Source organism: Portunus trituberculatus, chromosome 31 (assembly GCF_017591435.1).
Source record: "Portunus trituberculatus isolate SZX2019 chromosome 31, ASM1759143v1, whole genome shotgun sequence".
Taxonomy (NCBI): Eukaryota; Metazoa; Arthropoda; class Malacostraca; order Decapoda; family Portunidae; genus Portunus; species Portunus trituberculatus.
Window position 1 is genome coordinate 4,809,122 of NC_059285.1, and position 22,672 is coordinate 4,831,793.

A 22,672-nucleotide genomic window follows, 5' to 3' on the forward strand; every position below is an offset into this window, starting at 1 on the left:
TGAATTAAGTGCACTTGATCTTTCTTTCATAAATCCAAATTTCCCTCACAATATTATGCCTTTCTTTCCCAGTGTGCTACCAAGTTTCTTTGTATTTATTATGTTAAGTGAGCTGTATATTTCTTTAGCACATTTTTCAATACTCAGCTCAAGTGTGTGTGTGTGTGTGTGTGTGTGTGTGTGTGTGTGTGTGTGTGTGTGTGTGTGTGTGTGTGTGTACGTGTGTGTGCATATGTTTATGTGTGTGTGCATGCATAAAAGAACATCTTATTGCTTAAAATAGCCACAATAAAGAAAAAGTTAATCACTATTTTATATCAGCTTAACTTTAATATTAATTTTTTGTATCTTGCATGAGGTATGTTACTTTCAGGTAACAGTTGTATATTCATAGATAGTTATATATATATATATATATATATATATATATATATATATATATATATATATATATATATATATATATATATATATAAATAAGAGTAGTGTTACTGTGTGAGAGGCAGGAGCAGTGTGTGTAGGCCAAGTTGAAGGAGTCACTGGACAGATGTTGATGTCAGATAGATAACACCTTCACCAGTACATGAGCTGCTCAGACATGTTACCCACAGGCTTCACTACCATTGACATTTCCTTTCTTGTTCCTGTACCAGCAGTATTTTAGCATAGGAGCAGAGAAGCACCATGGAAACTATGTGTCTTCAGTGCTGCATGTAATTTAATCATTCTATTTTGCATTTACAAGTGAACACACATTGGTGCTGGTTTCCTCACTGGGTATACGTATGATTGGTATGGGCACAGGCTGGGTGTGTGTGTGTGTGTGTGTGTTTCACTGTTTGATCTGCTGCAGTCTCTGACGAGACAGCCAGACGTTACCCTACGGAACGAGCTCAGAGCTCATTATTTCTGATCTTGGGATAGGCCTGAGACCAGGCACACATCACACACCGGGACAACAAGGTCACAACTCCTTGATTTTACATCCCGTACCTACTCACTGCTAGGTGAACAGGGGCTACACGTGAAAGGAGACACACCCAAATATCTCCACCCGGCCAGGGAATCGAACCCTGGTCCTCTGGCTTGTGAAGCCAGCGCTCTAACCACTGAGCTACCGGGCGTGTGTGTGTGTGTGTGTGTGTGTGTGTGTGTGTGTGTGTGTGAGGACAGGCTGGGTGTGTGTATTTACCTATTTGTGTATTACAGGGCCCGAGCTAAGCTCTCTGTGTCCTGTCTCCTTGTCCATTCCTGTCATATCTCTCTTTCATCTGATTGACACACACCGCATCAACGACATGACTGCTCAGTTTATTCCACTTATCAATGCTACGATGCAGGAAACTGTATTTTCTCACGTCATTTAGACAGATGTCCTTTATTATCTTTTTTCCATGTCCTCGAAGATGATTACTTGTGGTCACCTTTATCAACTCTCTATCCAGTAGTATGTCAATCTTGTTCACCAATTTATATATAGTTATCATGTCTCCTCTTGTTCTTCTCTCTTCTAATGTGGTCAGCCCCAGCTTCCTCAGTCTTTCCTCATAGTCTAACTCCCTGAGTCCTGGTACCATCCTTGTTGCCAGCCTTTGTACCCTTTCTACCTTCTTCACATTTTTCTTCATATGCGGTGACCAGACACATGCTGCATATTCTAGCTGGGGTCTTATTAAGGTACATAATATCTTCCTCATCATTTCTTCATCTAGGTAGTGGAATGCAAGGCCAATATTTTGAAGCATGTTGTATGTTTTCCAAAAAATCTAGTTAATGTGTTTCTCCGGTGACAAAGTGTTTTGCACGGTTACTCCTAAGTCTTTCTCCTCATTGGTGTGTGTGTGTATTTACCTAGTTGTATTTACCTAGTTGTAGTTTTACAGGGCCTGGGCTTTATGCTCGTGTGGCCCCGTCTCCATATCTACACTTATCCAATCTTACTTTAAAAGTGTGCACACTCGTTGCAGACACTACTTCTTCATCTAAACTGTTCCATGTCTCAATACATCTCTGCGGGAAACTATATTTTTTTATATCTCTCAGACATCTTCCCTTTCTCAGCTTTTTACTATGCGATCTTGTGCTTCGGGTGTCATATTCTTCTCTCAGGATCAGTTTCTCATTATCCACTTGGTCCATTCCAAGTGGATAATGAGAAACTGATCCTGTGTGTGTGTGTGTGTGTGTGCGTGCGTGCGTGCGTGCGTGCGTGCGTGCGTGCTTGCGTGCGTGCGTGCGTGCTTGCGTGCGCGCGCACAGGGTGTGGGTGTGGGTGTGTGTTGGGTGTGGATACAGGCTGGATGTGTGTGTGTTGGGTGTGGGCCACAGGCTGGGTGTGTGTGTGTTGGGTGTGGGTACAGGCTGGGTGTGTGTGTTGGGTGTGGGCACAGGCTGGGTGTATGTGTTGAGTGTGGGCACAGGCTGGGTGTGTGTGTGTTGAGTGTGGGCACAGGCTGTGTGTGTGTGTGTGTGTGTGTGTGTGTGTGTGTGTGTGTGTGTGTGTGTGTGTGTGTGTGTGTGTGTTAGGTGTGGGCATAGGTTGCAGGACACAGGCAGGGGGTGGGGGGACAAGCCTTAAGATGCAGTTGGCATCACTCAAGCAGGAGACCTTGGCACAGATGACCTTGACTCCTAGACATTAATAACTACTGAAAATAAACTAAACTTTGCCAAACAAATGGAATGTTTACTCATGGATTCAGATAAGATCACTTGCCTGACTTGGTCTTACCCTTTGCCTTCAAACAATCTTTCTTCACACCTCTGTCAAGTGTCACAGTGCTCAGGAACTGGGATGATGATTTATTGAGTTTTTAGTCTATTTATTCATATATTAAGTTTCATATGTGGCAGTCAAAACATTATTGATAATTGTGCTTTGATGATATGATTGTTTGTGTTCTTGCCTTACTGGAGTACTGTGTCACCTTGACCTTGTGTAGTACCAGGGACTGCTGGTGTGGTGTTTTTTTTCAGTGATTTTTATAATTATGAATTCATTCATTTCATATAATGATTCATCATATTATTATTATTATTATTATTATTATTATTGTTTTTTTTTTTTGCAATTTATGTTGTTGATTTTAATTTTTTATTTATTTATTCATTCATATTTTCAGTAGATGAATCTCATGAGACATCACCATGTTGTATAGTATTAACTATTTTCACAATGATCTTACACCATTTGATCACTACATGTACATTGAAGCCAGAACTATTGAGAAAAAAATGAAGTTAGGGACATTGGTGCAAGAGCTGATGCCAAGACATCTGGGGCTAATGGGAGCACTCTGTTGCAGGTCTCACCAAGAACTTTGTGGTGAGCCCCTCCAATGTGACGGTGCTGGTGGGTGAGGCTTTGCGACTCTCGTGCCAAATTGACTCCCAGCCCCCCGCCTCACTCCTGTGGACCCAAGATCAACAACCTCTACCTCAACACGACAGGTGAAGCAGCCTCCTCGGCACCTGTGTTATGTTTCCTTTCCTTCCTGCCCTCAGGAACACTGCCACCACCCAGCTACCCTGCTGGTGTGCACTTGTTGGGCCACTGCCAGACAAGATCGTATTTTTAGACATGATTCCTTATTGAAAAATGAAATGTTAAATGTCTTCAATTTTCTTTTCATTTCTTAATGTAATGACTTTGACTTAGGTGTGTATCCCTGACTATGTGTGTGGTAGTGAGTCAGAAATATTCTCTTAACCGTAGTAACAAATATTCTTTTTTATTTCTTAATTTCCAATTTTCAATGCTTTTCATTGTGATAGAAATGTTTAGCAACTGTTTTGATGGTATCCAGAGCATGCCTACACATAAAACTATGATATCTTTGCCTCCCTCCACTAATGGAGAAATGTTGAGAAGATTTGGATGCCTTCCAAAGTAGGGGACTTAACATTTGTCTGTTCCTGTCAAAGGAAGCTAAATCTTGATCAAATATGTCACTATATTTTCTTACAGATATTAGACTATACCTATGATAATCTATAGCTCTCAAAAAGATGATTCATGTAAAGTTGTCAGAAGCAGTCGTTAACTTAAAAAATGTGAAGGCGAGGACAGGCCAGTTGTGGAGTATTTGAATGATATTTCCTCTCTCAGAGTTATATTCACATCATTGGAGTCAAGTGTAAATCTATGAAAGCAGCTTTAATTGTGACGGATTGCCATCATCAAATGTCCATTGCCTTTTCCTCTCATTCAGAGTGACCATCCTTGCTTTGCTCACCTTATCCTTACTGAACTTTGTTTCTATTTTAAATGTCAAAAGTGAATATAATACTGACCAAATTTTTCCATCTAGGTACACAACCCCTTTCTCAGGAGTTCTGCACATTGTGGGAGTGCAGGCCAGCGATGCAGGCACATACAGGTGAGACAGATAGTGTGTGCCTTTGGGCATACATAGGATAGATCAGCAGATATGGCAACATTCCTAGGGAAATGTATCCTCAACAAGGAAAGGATAATGATAGGTGTTGAAGGCACCTTCTCTCCCAATGACAAAAAATAAAACAATGATATGGTAAAAATGTAAATTAAACTAAGGTGTAAGAGTACACAAAAATACACAGTAAGCATACACAAGATTTATATTATCTTAAAGTTGTAACCTGAATTTGAACAGTTAAGTTGTGAATTTTTCTTTAATGTATGCTTGTATAAATTTTAGATTTGTAGAGGAAGGTGTAGATGCTCTGCACTGCCATACACTTTCCTTTACAAGATAATGTTCCTTGCAGACAACCCCTTCTCTCCAGATTTTAATGAATTAATTTTGATTGGTATCTTATTACTTGATAAATAAAGATCCTGAAAGGCAAGTGTTGAGATGCTAATTGGCTTGTTGTGGTGGCAGGTGCCTGGCGAGCAACACTGTCCTCAGCAAGGACCGTCGGAGCAGCAGCGTGACCGTCACTGTGCTGGAGGCCGGGGAGGAGGATGTCTTCCGGGCCCCCTCCTTTCTCTCTCCCAAGAAACACCTCAGAGTCAGGCAGGGAGAAGATGCTGTCCTAGAGTGTCTCACCACAGGGCTGCCTCTCCCTAACATCTCTTGGCAACGAAAATGTGAGTGTACCTCTGCATTCATCTGTTCTGACTCTTGCTCCTGATTACAACTATAGAATCTCCTCTTGTCCATAGATGTATATATTCCTGTCTTGCACACCCCCTTCCAATTATTCATACTTGGATATTCTAACCTGCTTTTATTCCATTTAACAGAGAATAGCGTAGTACATACTTACATTACCATCATCTCTCATTTTCTTGAAACGACCACATAAGATAAGGGTTCTTTTTTTAATAGCTTCCATGTTTTTAGAGTGCTTTTCTTTACCCATACTAGTCATACCAGTCAAACCTTTCACATATAACATGTTGACCCCTATCAAGTTGATAGGGAGTTCTGTGTTATTGTAAACAGTCAGTTTCAAGTCCAATAAATTAAAAAAAATTCCAAAATGATTAGCATTTCTCTGTCATCAGATCAAAATTACTTTTATTAATAAAACTCATTACAGTGATACCTTGGAGTACGAACGCTTTTGAGTACGAACAATTTGGATTACAAACTTTTTTTTTTTTTTTTTTTTTTTGCATTGGAGGACGAACTTTGCTTTGGAGTGCGAACAATAACAATCACGGTCAACAGATTGAGCGCAGCATTGCACGATCAGCTGACTGCATGCTGGGGCACCACACAGCCTCAGTGCCTCAGGAGTGTTGTTTGCAGTTGTTTGGTTGTTGTTTTGTAGTGCCTGGGATATTAAGTGTTTTTAGTTATTAAGATCATTGCCTAGCATAGCAGCACACATGGTCTCGAGACATACAGACAGACGTATGGAAGACTCTAGAAGATCCAAGGGGAAGAGAGAGTATCCAGCTCATGAATTAAAAAGCCTTAACCATTATAGCCCGTCAGGCACGATCGTGACTCTTTTGTTAGAGCCTTTCAGGCATGATCTTGGCACTTTTCAGAAACCGCATTCCTTTATGCTGCACAGTTTGTTTATGCTTGAGGCTATCTGTCATATATGGAGGCCTGTCATTGGCTCATTGTTTTCAAGATGGTGGACACTTAGCCAATCATGTATCAGCTCTTACAAGGATATGTTTGTGTAGGTGTGAGGGCACCAAGTGTGAGGATGGTGAGAGCACTTATGTCAGTGTGCTGTATTTTATAATTTTTTATGTATTTCTTGGTGAGATATAAGATATACATGTATTTCTGTGGATAAGTAAGCAGTTCAGAAACATATTATGATGCATGACAATATTGGAATCGTTATTTTTATCTCATTATTGGTTTAAATAAGAGTGCGTAGTGCTGGTTTGATGAAGTCGGCTGAAGAGGATGTGTTGACACTTGTTTCTGACCGAGAAGTTGAATTTTCATATTACAATTTGCTTACTTCCCTGATTTATTTTCCATAATGAATGCAGTATATCAAAGAAAAACTTATTGGCTTATATAAGAGTGTGTGGTGCTGGCTTGATGGAGTCACATGAGGAGGATGTGGTGACGCTTGTTTCTGACCACAAGAAGTTGAATTTTCATTATATTACATTTTGCTTACTTTCCTGCTTTATTTTCCTATCTTCTATAGTTATAGCATAATAGTAGTAGTAGTATATATAGTAATAATATGCAAAAAGTAAGAAATTAGGTGAAAAATATTTTTTTTTTTTGGTCTTGGGAGGTGGTTTGGAACTAATTATAATTTCTTCCATAAGAATACATGTATTTTGATGCTTTGGAGTAAGAACAAAATTTTTAACGGATTAAGTTTGTATTCCAAGGCACCACTGGACTTTAAAGATGATTTTCTTAAGGAATAACTTCACTTAGAAGTAACATAGGCAACTTTCCTTACATTTCATCCCCTAACAGTGAATATGAGTGAGGGTGAAGCATGGGAGGACCTTACAAGCCAGACGAATGGCCTTGTAATGGGCAGCTATGGAACACTCACCATCCCTAACGCCCAGAACACCAGTGCCGGCCGCTACGCCTGCACTGCCAAGTCCCTGAACCCCATCACCAAGAGCGAAGTCACCATATCTCAGGTAGGCCACTCAGGAATCCCCTCCTCCCCCCTTTTCTCTCTCTCTCTCTCTCTCTCTCTCTCTCTCTCTCTCTCTCTCTCTCTCTCTCTCTCTCTCTCTCTCTCTCTCTCTCTCTCTCTCTCTCTCTCTCTCTCTCTCTCTCTCTCTCTCTCTCTCTCTCTCTCTCTCTCTCTCTCTCTCTCTCTCTCTCTCTCTCTCTCTCTCTCTCTCTCTCTCTCTCTCTCTCTGTAGGTTTTAAGGATTGAAAAGGAGAAATTTACCAACTTACTATTAATTCAGGCACACAAATTTACCAGCTTCTCATACTTTTTAATTCAGGCACAACTGTTTCAGAAATATCCCACATCCATCAGGCAGTCTTCTTGCCTCCTGCAGGAAATAGAAATAGGTGTCATGGTTCTAGCACTCTGCTACAGAAATACCTTGCTTACATAACCTTGTCTCTTTTTGCCTTCTGCAGGAAATAGAACTAGATATCATGGTACCCCCGGAAATCATCTCCCCTCCTGAGGCACTGGATACCTTACTGGCCAAAACTGCCCGACTGGACTGCATGGTCGTGGGCAACCCCCCTCCTCGGGTCACATGGTACAAAGATGGCCTCACCGTTAACACGAAGGGCCGCATAATTCAGACGAGTGCCAACCAGCTCGTTTTTACCAACTCCATCACCTCTGACACAGGGCTGTACCAGTGCCTCGCCCACAACGATGCTGGATATGCGTAAGTGCCATCAAGTCAACCAGGACCTTTACTACCTCTCTGCCTCCACTTCTTTGTCCTTCTGTTTTCATTGTTTGACGGGATGTTTTTATTTCTCCTATTTCTCCTGTCTCTTACTCTTGACTGGAATGCTTTTGTCTCTCTTATTTCACTATTTTACTTGTCTTTCTCCATCCGTTTTCTCATCCTCTTGTTATTCATTTTATAAAGAGATTTTGTTTTTCTACTCTTTCCTCCTCTGTTATCTGTACATGGTTGAGATTTTTTTTTATTTTATTTTTTTTTTTTATGAGTTATCAATATCAAGCTCCCTCTTGGCATGACTGGGTAGCAACAGAACTTCTAATATCCCTAATATTTGGATTCAGTAGTTGCAGAACTTGGAATATTGCTAGTTTAAATCTGGTAATGTAGCAATCTCTAAGCTTCACTCCTTAAAAGAATTGAAATATATCTCTCACCACAATTCTCCTGCATTCCCACAGCTCCAGTTGGGCCCCGATGGTCATCAACTCGTCCAAGAACCACCCGGACCCACCCCAAAACCTTCACTATGTGGTGCTCTCCTCCACCTCAGTCTTGCTCACATGGGATGCTGTCCTTCCTACCAGTGAGAAGATCAAGGCCTACTCCATTCATTACTTTGAGTCTGGTGAGTATTTTCTCTGTCTCTGTCTCTCTTGCTTTCTTTCTCTTTTTCAAATACATAAGTTTGCCTAATTTATTGCCTTTTAACCTTTTAAAAACATGGCAATGAAAATATATACTACTTTTATTTCTTACCAGTACAATGAAAGGTAAACATCAGCCTACCTAATAGTTTGTCTTCTCTTTCAGACGCTGATGAGATGGAGCGCCAGGCTGTGTCCCAGAACACCTCACACCTTCTGGAGAACTTGAAGCCAAACACCAAGTATACTGCCTTTGTGCGCGCCTACACCAACTTCCCCTCAGACCAGTCAGAGCGCCTTGTCTTCAGCACTGCCGAGGATGGTAAGCTGGTCCAGTGGCAGGGTACAGCAATAATGTTGGCCATATGTACTCACTTCCACCGTGATTTATGTATGTTCATAGTCTTGAGTCCTTGATAGTACATGTGTTAATTGTCTTTCACTTTTAAGATCATAGTAAGTCAGAACACCCAAGACTGAGGTACTCAAGGATCACTGTCATTTGTTCATACTCAGCCATTCTCCCTCTACCCTCCAGTTCCCAAGGGAGCTCCTGTCGTGCAAGTGACTCCCATCTCTCCCACTGTGCTCTTGGTCACCTGGAAGAAGCTACCTCCTGAGCAGGCCCAGGGCAACATTGTGGGCTACAAGATTCACTGGAGAAAACATAACCATCACTATTATCATGTCAATGAGGTGAGACACTGCACACACACACACACACACACACACACACACACACACACACACACACACACACACACACACACACACACACACACACACACACAGGGTGGTGGAAAACACACACCCAAAAATGTTTTACAAATTCATAAATGGAAAATTAAATATAAGGGAGGCAATTGTAAAGGTAAAAAATGGAGAAGAAGTGTATGAGGATGCTGGAGATATAACTGAAATTTTGAACGACAACTTTTGCAAAGTATTTACAAAGAAGGAGCATTTTATGGGAGGAAGGCCTACAGAAATAAAGCAAATGCAGGACATCATGGTTACTAAGGAAGATGTAAGGAAAATTATAAGCAATCTGGATATTAATAAATCAGTGGGGCCTGATGGCATATCTGGGAGGTTGCTAAATGAATGTAAGGATCAATTGTTGAACCCTGTATTTGATATTGTGGAAATCTCCATACGAACAAGATTAGTCCCGAAAGAGTGGAAAAGAGCTGACATTGTGCCTATATATAAGAATGGTAGTAGAATGGAACCGCTAAATTATAGACCAGTATCGTTGACTAGTATATTGTGCAAGGTATGTGAAGAAGTAATTAAAGCTAAGTGGAGTGAGTATCTAGAAAGTGAAAACATTCTGAGTGAAAGACAGTTTGGTTTCAGAAAAGGAAGATCGTGTATCCAATTTATTATGTTTTTATTCAAGAGTGACTGACATACTACAACATAGAGAGGGATGGGTGGATGCTATCTACCTGGACTTGAGAAAGGCCTTTGATAAAGTACCACACAATAGACTGATGTGGAAACTAAAGAAGATTGGAGGAGTAAATGATAAACTAGCAAAATGGATGGAAAATTACTTAATGGGAAGAGAAATGAGAACAGTGGTGAGAGGAAGGAAGTCCGAGTGGAAGAAGGTAACCAGTGGAGTTCCACAAGGGTCAGTGCTTGGTCCCATCATGTTTTTGATTTATGTTAATGATATGCCAGTAGGAATTGACAGTTACATGAACATGTTTGCGGACGATACTAAAATTATGAGGAGAGTAAAGAATGTGGAAGATTGTAACAAGTTACAGGAAGATCTTGATAAAATATATGAGTGGAGTAAGGAGTGGCAGATGGAATTTAATATAGACAAGACCCATGTTATGAAAATGGGAAGAAGTAGATACAGACCAAACTGGGATTACAGGCTGGGTGATGAGAAAATTAAAGAGACCAATGAGGAGAAAGACTTAGGAGTAACCGTGCAAAACACTTTGTCACCGGAGAAACACATTAACAAGATTTTTTGGAAAACATATAACATGCTTCAAAATATTGGCCTTGCATTCCACTACCTAGATGAAGGAATGATGAAGAAGATATTATGTACCTTAATAAGACCCCAGTTAGAATATGCAGCTTGTGTCTGGTCACCGCATATGAAGAAAAATGTGAAGAAGGTAGAAAGGGTACAGAGGCTGGCAACAAGGATGGTACCAGGACTCAGGGAGTTAGACTATGAGGTAAGACTGGGGAAGCTGGGGCTGACCACATTAGAAGAGAGAAGAACAAGAGGAGACATGATAACTATGTATAAATTGGTGAACAAGATTGACATACTGGACAGAGAGTTGATAAAGGTGACCACGAGTAATCATCTCCGAGGACATGGAAAAAAGCTAATAAAAGACATCTGTCTAAGTGACGTGAGAAAATACAGTTTCCCGCATCGTAGCATTGATAAGTGGAATTAACTGAGCAGTGATGTCGTTGATGCGGTGTGTGTCAATCAGATGAAAGAGAGATATGACAGGAATGGACAAGGAGACAGGACACAGAGAGCTTAGCTCGGGCCCTGTAATACACAAATAGGTAAATACACACAGAGTAATCTGTCTCCAGAAAAGCACATTAATAGAATATTTTGAAAAACATATAGCGTGCTCCAAAGTATAGGATGGGCATTTAATTACCTGGATGGGAACATGATAAAGAAAATATTGACCACCCTGATTAGGCCACAGTTGGAATATGCATCAGTAATTTGGTCACCATACATGAAGAAACATGTCAAGAAACTGGAAAGAGTGCAGAGGTTAGCAACAAGAATGATACCAGACTTTAAGGAGGTACCATATGAGGAGAGGTTAAATAGGATGGAATTAAGCTGGTTGGAAGAAAGAAAAGTCAGAGGGAATATGATAACAATGTTCAAAATAGTACATGGAGTGGACATACTGGATAGGGAGAACCTGATCACGATGGCATCCAGTAATTACCTAAGAGGACACCCAAAGAAAATACTGAAAGATTCCTACACGAGCGACATCAAGAAGTATAGCTTCCCGTATCGGAGCATTGATGCATGGAACAAACTGAGCATGGATGTGGTGTGTGTGGCGAGTGTCAGTCAAATGAAGGAAAAATAAGACAAGTGTGGACAAAGAGAGCTATGGCTCAGGCCCTGTAATCACAAATAGGTAAGCACACACACACACACACACACACACACACACACACACACACACACACACACACACACACACACACACACACACACACACACACCGCATAGTGTAGTGGTTAGCACGCTCGACTCACAATCAAGAGGGCCAGGTTCGAGTCCCGGGAAGCAGCGAGGCAAATGGGCAAGCCTCATAATGTGTAGCCCCTGTTCACCTAGCAGTAAATAGTAACAGGATGTAACTCGAGGAGTTGTGGCCTCGCTTTCCCAGTGTGTGTTGTGTTTGATGTGGTCTCAGTTCTACCCGAAGATCGGTCTATGAGGTCTGAGCTTGCTCCGTAATGGGGAAGACTGGCTGGGTGACCAGCAGGCGACCAAAGTTAATTACACACACACACACACACACACACACACACACACACACACACACACACACACACACACACACACACACACACACACACACACACACACACACACACATACATACATACATACATATGGAGACGGGGCCACACGAGCGTAAAGCCCAGGCCCTGTAAAACTACAACGAGGTAAATACACACACACACACACACACACACACACACACACACACACACACACACACACACACACACACTTTAAGAAAATTTTTTGTAACTCAAGGAAGGTTAGCACAGAAGCTTACAATACAAGAAAAGTTATTAGAATAAAGTTACTGGCTTGCATCCTAGACTTAACAACAGTATCGAAAATTATAATATTGAGGACAAATTACATAGAGAGGTTACACATGGTATTATAGAATTCAGTGTCATGTTTCCTGTATATTTCAATTATATAAATGGCAAAAACCAGAACAGAGAGTTAAATGAATATGATTGAGTTGTTGGTCAGGAGTTTTGTCTTTGAAATGGCACTCCCTGATGTATCCCTTCCCTTTCCCTGGGTCATATTTTCTTCATTCTCTTTTCTTTTCTCTCTTATTAACCAAAATTTATGCACAGTTCTCTTTGTTTCCTAATGGTGCTAGAATACAAAGACTTCTCATTTCTGCAGGTGTTAGCTGATATCCACCAGTTTGAGATCAGGGACCTCTTCCCTGCCAAGAAGTATGAGGTGCAGGTCCTGGCGGGCACCAAGGCCGGCTACCCCACCAAGAACAACTGGCCCTGGATGCCCATCAGGATGCCTTCCCGTACGCCCCGCAATGTGCCACTGCCACCTGTTGTGACGCTCAAGGTGGTGAATGACACGTCACAGACCAACAAGCTGGCCATCAAGGTGTGTGTCTGGATGTGTCGCTGTGGGTGTGTTCATGTAAATGTATTTTTATATGTATGCTGTCCATCCCTTTAATGGAGTAGTTAACCAATACATTCTGAATATATTCACCTCTTTCTCTGGTAAACTCTGAAACTCCCTACCTGCTTCTGTTTCCTCTTATCTATCACTGTGTTCATCACCACTAGTGTATCTGTTTACCTAAGGAAAGATATGGAAGTACAAGCAGACAAATGATCTAGGAAGATGAATTGAGAAGAATGGCCTTTTTCTTCATTCTTACAGATTAACTGGAAGCTTCCAGCAGAGAACAAAGCCGAGGTGGAAGGCTATATGCTGAAGTACAGGCGGCAGGAACGGCAGTGGAAGGGTCCCATCAACCTCCCTCCCTCTCAGACCTCCTACACCATCAACAATCTTGGTGAGTGGCTGTCAGACTTGGGAGTCCACAATGCATCACCTTTTTTTCTTTAAATAAACTCCATGGCCAGGTTGGAAGAATGCTATAGTCATATTTCCTGAGCTTGGTATTTGGAGAGACTAAAGGTTTTCATTTTTCATCTCAGTTTACCTTAGATGATCACCAGATATGCTACAAGCTGCTCATTGTCTTTCAGAAAGTAATACCAACTCTGTCAAAATATTCTATCTGTATCATAAGTTGAATTAGGACCCTTTGAAATATTAGATGTTAGGCAGTGAGGTACCATGAGTGCAGTTTATTGTTACTAATGCTTTATACATTGTGCAGAGGCTGATTGGTATGAAGTGCAGGTGAAGGCATTCAGTGTTGATGGGGATGGGGGTGCCACAGAGCAGATAGTGCATACCATGCCCCCTAACCCCAACACCACCATGCCCCCCACCGCCTCTTGGAACATATACCAGGTAAGCGTTATGCTGCCAACCAGCCTCACACTGACCAAACAAAAGAAATCACTCTTAGTATGGGTCCTGCTTTGTGTTTTCTGCCTTGATATAGTTTAAAAAATTACTAGAAAAGAAAAAAATATATATATATATTTTTTTTTATTTATTTTATTTTTTTTTTTTTCACTGTCAAGAATTATTGTTGTAGAGATAGGAAGTGAATTGCTCTTCTTCCATTATTTACAATAAAAAAAGTTATTGTCTGATACTTCTTATTTGCCAAATGGTACCAAATTTATTAATGTGAATATTATTGTCATTGATAAGCTTTTGTTCACCATTCCTTTTGATGTCTGATACACTTCCCACCTTCCCACCAGCTGGAGGCTGATCCAAGGTCTCAGACCAGCATTCACCTGTCCTGGCACCTTGCCGAAGGGCAGGAAGGGGCACCTTACTACACCATCAAGTACCAGCAGGTCTCACTGTCAACAGATGCTACGAAGGAGATCTTTGCATGCAGGTGGGCAGCAGTGATGGCTGGTCTTATGTCAAGGAACCTCTCATTAGATTCTGTAAAAGTAATTAGGTTGTTATTTTGCAGATTGATATTAGTTACTACAGATTATGTAGAAACTGTCTACCTGTGCATCTCCCTCATGTCTTGTTTCATCTGTGAGCATCCTTCCCAAGTGGGGGCAACTAAAGCAAAACAGCTTCCATCCCTCCTTGTCCAGATCCTCTTCTTTCTTGTCTTAAAGTAAATTGTATTTATTTTGCCTTTTAATTTAACTAGTATATTTACATAACTAGATGTATTTTATAGCAAAATTAAAAAGATATTTTCAGTCACATTTTTTTTTTTTTTTTTTTTTTTTTTTTTTTAATTTATTTATTATTTTTTTCAGTGAAACTCCAGAGACTGTCATTACTGGACTGAAGCCGTTCAGCACATATGAGTTCAGGGTGCGTGCCCACGAGTCTGACACTGTGTACGGCCCGTACAGCCCCGCCGTGCAGGCCATCACCATGGGCAGCTGTGAGTGTTTTCTTGGGCAGTCTTAGTATAGAGAGCTTTCGTTGATATGTATATCTTTATTTTTCATTCATTTTAACTTATTTGTCTGTATTTCATCTACCTATCAATTTATTTATTTTTTTCACTGTTACTTTTTTTATTTACTTTTTATTATTTTTTATCACTTCATTCAATGCCACCTGAATTTCTTTGCATGAGCTTTTCTACATATATGAAAGTCATTAACATATTCCTGAGAATTGTATAAGGAGTATACAGGATTGTGTACTCAAGTAGTGAGCCATAGGAGTAGTACACCAAGCTCATACATACATACTGATAGCTGCATTTCTTTGCCTAGCAGTGCCCTCAGCTCCAGAGGAAATCACATATGAACCGACTGATGCTTCAACGATCCGCCTCAAGTGGGAGACACCAGACAACCAGGCGGATGACATCAAGAAGTATGAGATCCTCTTCACCCTGGACAAGAAGAAGCCGCTGTCCAAGTGGGAGGTGCAGGAGGTGGACGGCGAGACAGACGTTGCCACGGTAAAGGCTGCGTAGAAGACTGTGTATTTACCTAGTTGTAGTTTTACAGGGCCTGGGCCTTATGCTCGTGTGGTCCCGTCTCCATATATACACTTATCCAATTTTTCTTTAAAACTATGCACACTCGTTGCTGACACCACTTCTTCACTCAAACTGTTCCAAGTCTCAACACATCTTTGCGGGAAACTATATTTTTAACATCTGTGTGTGTGTGTGTGTGTGTGTGTGTGTGTGTGTGTGTGTGTGTGTGTGTGTGTGTGTGTGTGTGTGTGTGTGTAATTCACCACAGTCGTCTGCTGGTCACCCAACCAGCTTTCCCAATTATGGAGCGAGCTCAGATCTCATAGACCGATCTTCAGGTAGGACTGAGACCACAACTCACTCCACACACCGGGAAAGCGAGACCACAACCCCTCGGGTTACATCCCGTACCTATTTACTGTTAGGTGAACAGGGGCTACACATTAAGAGGCTTGCCCATTTGCCTTGCCGCTTTCCGGGACTTGAACCTGGATCCTCTCGGTTGTGAGCCGAGCGTGCTAACAACTACAGGACGCAGTGTGTGTGTGTGTGTGTGTGTGTGTGCGTGCATGCGCATTCATGGTCGCCTGCTGGTCACACAGCCAGCCTTCCCTATTATGGAGCGAGCTCAGAGCTCATAGAACAATCTCTGGGACTAAGACCACACCACCACATTCCACACACCGGGAAAGCAAGGCCACAACTCCTTGAACTACATCCTGTACCTACTTTCTGTTACGTGAATAAGGGCTACATATTAAGAATTTCGCTCATTTGCTTCATCACACTCTGGACTCAAATCCAGGCCTTCTCGGTTGTGAGCTGAGTGTGCTAACCACTGCACTAGCAATGTGTGTTTCACTGTTTGATCTGCTGCAGTCTCTGACGAGACAGCCAGACGTTACCCTACGGAATGAGCTCAGAGCTCATTATTTCCGATCTTCGGATAGGCCTGAGACCAGGCACACACCACACACCGGGACAACAAGGTCACAACTCCTCGATTTACATCCCGTACCTACTCACTGCTAGGTGAACAGGGGCTACATGTCAAAGGTGACACACCCAAATATCTCCACCCGGCCGGGGAATCGAACCCCTGTCCTCTGGCTTTTGAAGCCAACGCTCTAACCACTGAGCTACCGGGCGTGTGTGTGTGTGTGTGTGTGTGTGTGTGTGTGTGTGTGTGTGTGTTTTGTAAAGCTTTCTACATCTTAAATTCTTGCACCTTGCAGGTGAAGGGACTCATTTCCAATACAGAGTACTGGTTCATGGTCCGCAGCTGCACAGTAACAGGATGTGGCACTGCAACAGAGCCACTTGCTGCCACCATCCCTGCCATTCTCCCATCACCCCCAGACATCTCCCCAGAGATACTATGTAAGTTTTTCATGTTAAGGAACCCTATCCATTCATATATCTATTTACATTCAAACTGTCATCTATCAGACTCATATGTGGTGTATCAGTAGAGGCATATAAGCACCATCAAGACCAGTTTGAATGTGGTGTTTGAATTATTGTATAACAACTCACCAGCTTCATGTTACAATAGTGTAATATGAGATTAATTGCCAGGTATTATTGGAATTGGAAGAAGGTTTAGTTGATTCTCATGGATGTGTAGTAGATACTACAACAAGAAGGTATACAGCCAGGTAAGGGCAGTGTTGGGATGGTGCTTATGTTCTTGTGCCTTATTTCACCTGGATTTTCTCTGAATAAAATGAGGCAGTGGCTGCCTCTGCATACTGGTGTAATGTTGGTGCCTACTGGGAAGTGCCTGCAAAGTCCAGGAGGTGCTCACAAGGAATGGGTTCCACTTATGCTGCTGTTTTAGATAATGAAATAAAAAGTATTTTGTCTTAGCAGCTCCTGTCTTTTGACTGACTATCTTCAGCCTCAGTCTCATTGTTATTGTGTTGCATCTCTTGCTATTTTCAGGGATCCCACCATATACATAGTGACTCTATTCTACCTCATTGTCCTTTCCTCTCTTCCTCTTGTTGAAGAGTAGGGCCTGCCAATACAAATGAGATCAAAATTCAAGTGTATGCAAGTGTTGCAATAGGTTTACTTAAAACAAATTGGCTCATATTATTTTCAAGATATTTTCAATAACATTCTCAAAACTATATTTTTTATTTCTTCATCATTCACAGTGTATGAAAAAAATACTTTAGAGTATGTAAAACTAAGTCTTAGGAAAAAGGTATTCTTTATTCCTCAGAGTCTCATGCTGTCTTCTTGTTTCCAGACCTGATCTGTGGCTTGGTAGCATTTGTGTTTGTGTTTCTCATCGTCCTCATCACTGTGTACATCATCAAGTACCGCAACGTGACCTCCCAGCCACGTGTCTTATCCTGCAATGGCAATGGCCACATCAATGGCAAGCGGGTCACAGCCGGGGCCAGCAAGGGTCGGTTGGGTGGCCCTGGAGACAGTGAGGGCCAGGAGATGGAGGTGTATGTGCCCATGCTGACACAGATTCCACCTGACTTCAAGTCCCCACCTCTGGACACCAAGGTTAGGGATGAGTTTTGAGGCAGAGGATATTGATGCTGAAATGTACATTACATTTTCTTTATTTGTGGGATTAAATGGATTTATGATATTAACATTGACTCATATTAATAATTGGAACTGCTCATCTGCACAGCTAATGTAACTTCTGCCCTTGGTACAGGGTGGGTACCCAGACACTTGGCTCAATGGACTAAGCAACTCTCGCTGCAATGGATATGTGCAGTCCCGGGAGCACTCCCTAGCAGGTGCTGCTCCCAGTGCCCCTGTCCAGGTGAGAGTCAGCTGGCACTGCAAATATTTCCATGTTAAATGATGGTAGGAATGCAAATGTTATTTAAAACTCATTTTCACCGCAATGAATTTCATGATCTCCCACTTTTATGTTACTTGGTTGAATATCAGATATTTAGCTTTTCAGACTGATGAATTTCATGAATTTTCAATTATTATTTATGATTTCTCTGTGGTATTCATAGCAGGTGAATTGAGAAAAGAAAACTTGCCTCTATTTTCACTGTATTTTGCATTTTAATTTTCTTGTTCTCTCTTCACTATTACATCATTGTTTCATTTTTGTAACCTCTTAGTTAGAGAAATTGTTGACAAATTTGCATATTTTAACAATCTAATCTGTTTTTTGTAAATATTTACACACCAATCTGCTTTGTCACAAATGTTTAATGCCTCTTTACATAAAAGACATGAGAGAGAGCAAGTTAGGGAATGTTCAGCTAGCATTTACATGTTTTACTAATGTTTCTTTGGAACAATTGTACTAAAATTTAGATGTGTGTTAATAAATTTGTTTTGAAATTTTCTAGGGTGGATCAGAGGAGGAAAAAGAACAACTTGTTTTCGGTGCTGGAAGTAGTAATGGTGCCACAGCCCAGTGTGCCTCTTCTAGCAGCCAGCCTCCACCATCATCTCTGCAGGCAGCTAGTGAACAAAGTCCCAGCAGCCGCTCCCCCACCACCACACCCCCGCCCTCCCCAGCCCACCATCTCAATCACAGCACCACCTCGCATGATGGTCTTAACAACGTCACCAGTCTGACGACCCTTAGTGTGGCAGAGGGTGAAGGAGGAGCGGCACCAGACAGGACGGGGACAGATGACACCAGTGAGCACATCACTGCAGCTGCTGCTGCTGCATCTGTCACCACCTCCACCCCATACCATCACCTTCATCACCACCACCATCATGCAGGCGCTGGAGCGACGAGAGCAGCGTCTCCAAGACCATCACTGACAATGGCACAGTAACTGGTGCAGCGCCTGGTTACTGCCGGGCTCACTTCCCTCGCAGGCCCCTGTCACCGAGTCTCCTCTGGTCTGATGCGGGTATTGATACGTATACAAGGCCTGGCCCAGCCACTGCGGTGATACATGCGGCAGCTGTGCCCATCCAGCCCACAGTGGACTTGATGCGTGTGCCTTGACCCAAGTGTACAAATGTTGTCAGCGTGGGTACTCGTGACCACCGAGAAAATGAGCGGGGCTGGGTCAGGCACCCATTGTAGCCACTAACAGCTAGGTGTTGTTTGGTGTTCACGTTGTAGCATTGTGGATATGACTCTCGGTCACACAATTCAGGCTCAGCGTCCCCCCACCCCCCGACTCAGCACGTCATGATACAGTTCACTTACCGAGGCTTATTGAAAGGAGTACAAAACACTAACTTTTTTCCAGATTTTTATGTGTAAACTGTGACTAGAGAGCTGTGTCCAGGTGCTCCCTCATTTCTCTGACAACAAGGTATCAGGGATTATCCTGGCAAATAACAGTATGCCTGGCCCCACCCCCAACCCACACCACCACCATGGCCCCCAAAGCAACTTCTCGCGTCTTCACAACCTCATTGAGTCGCCATATTTGTATCAGGGATGGTAATCTCTTCTCATAATTTTCTTTTATATAAGACTGTAATACATCTTTTATTTAGGTGTGTTTCATTTGTCTGCTGGTTCTTATATAACATAAAGTAGTACAAGAGTAATGGGTTATTAACACTTTATGTATGAGGAATTGACTTTTAGGCAGCAGTTGTGTTATGTAACATTTCCGTGTTTTTACTGTTGAAGCATTACAGTTTGAAGTCAGGGAGATTCATACCAAGAGCAGCCAAGTGCAGGAATCGTTCCTGCACTCAATGATCACATGCAGCGCTTATGATATTGCAGAAGCTACCTGAACCATTTTACCGTTTTTAGCTCCTTACCAGGTGGGTGGAGGATCATTTTAGAGGAGCATCCTTGGGAGGTCGGGAGTTGTTATTTTCTGATGATGCTCATCTGATGCCCTTCTTCACTCTGAGTGTTAGGACTTTATCACTCTATAAAGTGTGTCAGTCCAGGAGTATTGTGGCTTCTTTACTTGTAAGAACTGTTGCAGCTTTCATTGCATTTTCTCAGCAGATGTCTAGGACAAACTTAGACTGATTAACTTGATTCATTCTTATCTATTTATTGTATCTTTTGTCATCTCATACGTATATTCTATCTATCTTAAGAAGAATATCACAGTAGTAGGCATTTTACCAACAAAAATTTGGTAAATTTGGCCTCTTTGCTGTGTCAGCTTAGCACAGCAGTGAGTGGAAACACTCCCAGTGTAACGTGATCCTTCACCCACAACTCACTTTGCATTCCATACAGACTTCTGACAAGTGGTGCTGTGCCACTGAACTAAATTACCGTCAGTCAGTTCCCCAAAGGCTCCCTGGTGGGCAGCTCTGGGTCAGCTAGATGCTTGCACACCTCACATCCAGTGGCTCCAGGTGGTACTTAAACCCCCAAAGCCCCACATGGTGCCAAGAAATTATAAAGTTGATAAAGTTGACTCCTGCCAACACTGCCTCAGAACTTGGGCTGAGTAACGGTAACTTTGATCAGTGCAAACGTCCTCCTCTCAGAGCTCGGGCTTGCCTCTCCCCGGTTCCCAGTAGCACTGGCAGCACCAGCCCCTGTGTGAGCCCTGATCCTCCACCAGTGTAGCACCACAGGTCTGGATTACTTAACGAAATGATAGAACAGTACTCAAATCTGTTGTCAGATGAAATATGTTAAAACCACAAAACATTAGCAAATTAATCTATTAAAAGTGCTGTTTGCTGGTGACAGCCCTTAAATATGTGTTAGGCAGCCATTTGTGCTAATTTGCCTTATGATGAAATTGTTCAAACCTTCAGGGCAAAAGATGTGTGTTTGGAAGGGAAGGTATTTGGCACCACTGGTGTGTGATGGAGCCTTCTTGTAGAGTCATGGTGGGGGTTCAGCCTGGCCACTCTCCTGTGTGTGTGATGTAGCTGACTGTCTGAGGTGGGAGTTTCATACATAAGACTTATTTTAATATTTAGTACAAATCATATTCCATTTACTAACTATATACACTGGTTAACTTAATCCCTGGTAGGACTACTGAAACAATCTCAGTGCTTTTCTCAATCTCCAGTTGTACAGATTGTCATAAGTCACCCTGCAACACTCTGTGCAGTCAGACCACTGCTCTCGGCTAAACTTAAGACCCCCCTCATGGCTTTGTATCAAAGCCCAGAACTGAGAATGGGATGCGGTTGAATGAGTGGCTTTGATGAGCAGAAGATTGGGTGTGCAGAGTGATGTGAACCCCCTTCCTCCCAAGCAAGAAACTTAGCTCAGGCTTTTACCTCAGTTACTGTGTGGAGCTCCAGGAAATGACAGTGTGAGGAGATACCCTATATACGTATTTGTTGCCCATGGATGAATATTGTCTCTATTATTATGAACTCTTATGTTTGTATCTTGCTGCTAAGTTAGTTTTGTTAGCAGAAAGGGTGCCAACCATTAGTGGCTCAGGTGAGGGACTCTCCGCCCCCCCCCAGCCCACCACTACCACGCAGGGGGCCCACAAACGCTCAGTACACAACTATGCTAAAGATAGGAAATTATTTAAAAGAGATTTATTTCAAATGTATGTATATATACCTCACTTTATCAAAATGTCTGATGTATATACAATTCCCATCCCTCTTTCCCTACCTTTGTAGTGTCTCTCTCTCTCTCTCTCTCTCTCTCTCTCTCTCTCTCTCTCTCTCTCTCTCTCTCTCTCTCTCTCTCTCTCTCTCTCTCTCTCTCTCTCTCTCTCTCTTCATAAAATTATGTATATACTTTTTCCATGGATGCAGTCAGTGGAGGGCCGGGGTGGTGCTGGAGGGGCAGCGGAGCATCAGTCCAGCTTCGTGCACATAATTTCTACCTCATAAAAGGCACAGGTCAGGTGGGGCAAGGGACCTGCTGTTTCATCCTCGGAATTTTTTTTTTTTTTTTTTTTTTTTTTTTTCACGTTTCCTCACCCATTTTCCACCCTTATTATATTTCATTTCATATATATATATATATATATATATATATATATATATATATATATATATATATATATATATATATATATATATATATTTTTTTTTTTTTTTTTTTTTTTTTTTTTCCTTCTTCTTTTTTTTTTTCCAATAAGTTAGACAAGAGTCCAGGTTGGCAGGGGCTGTGGTTCTGTTTCTCAGGGAGCTCAATGTACAAACACTACACTCCACAGCACCTGCCCACCAGATGACCCAAACCCCAAACACTCGATCATCACCATCACCACAACCACCACCACCTTGGCCACCCTCTCCATCGCCTCTCCTCCTGTTTCATTCTTCTATATTACTGCTTGGTCTTTTCCTTCCTCCTTAATGATAAGCTGTATCTTCCAAGCATTTTTGTCTTCACGCTCCTCTTCCTCATCTGAATCATTAATCATATTAGTATAACCTGTGTTTTG

The 22,672-nt window shown here is 42.0% G+C and overlaps 1 protein-coding gene and 1 non-coding gene across 2 annotated transcripts in view; one reads left to right on the top strand and one right to left on the bottom strand.

Moving 5' to 3' along the window:
- LOC123511398 (protogenin B-like) overlaps nt 1-22,152 on the top strand; it is a 202,355-nt gene extending 180,203 nt beyond the window's left edge. The window contains exons 5-22 of the mRNA XM_045267242.1: nt 3,306-3,450; nt 4,311-4,379; nt 4,866-5,074; nt 6,900-7,075; nt 7,536-7,798; nt 8,284-8,450; nt 8,636-8,791; nt 9,008-9,165; nt 12,662-12,886; nt 13,172-13,307; nt 13,638-13,774; nt 14,137-14,279; nt 14,665-14,795; nt 15,139-15,326; nt 16,583-16,727; nt 17,605-17,873; nt 18,034-18,144; nt 18,695-22,152. Coding sequence (XP_045123177.1) covers nt 3,306-3,450; nt 4,311-4,379; nt 4,866-5,074; nt 6,900-7,075; nt 7,536-7,798; nt 8,284-8,450; nt 8,636-8,791; nt 9,008-9,165; nt 12,662-12,886; nt 13,172-13,307; nt 13,638-13,774; nt 14,137-14,279; nt 14,665-14,795; nt 15,139-15,326; nt 16,583-16,727; nt 17,605-17,873; nt 18,034-18,144; nt 18,695-19,135 — 3,269 coding nt within the window. The 3' untranslated portion in view covers nt 19,136-22,152. The remainder of the gene's footprint in view (nt 1-3,305; nt 3,451-4,310; nt 4,380-4,865; nt 5,075-6,899; nt 7,076-7,535; nt 7,799-8,283; nt 8,451-8,635; nt 8,792-9,007; nt 9,166-12,661; nt 12,887-13,171; nt 13,308-13,637; nt 13,775-14,136; nt 14,280-14,664; nt 14,796-15,138; nt 15,327-16,582; nt 16,728-17,604; nt 17,874-18,033; nt 18,145-18,694) is intronic.
- Nucleotides 16,423-16,496, bottom strand: Trnal-caa. The gene has a single exon. It is a non-coding gene; the product is annotated as a tRNA-Leu (tRNA).
- Nucleotides 22,153-22,672: the final 520 nt, after the last annotated feature.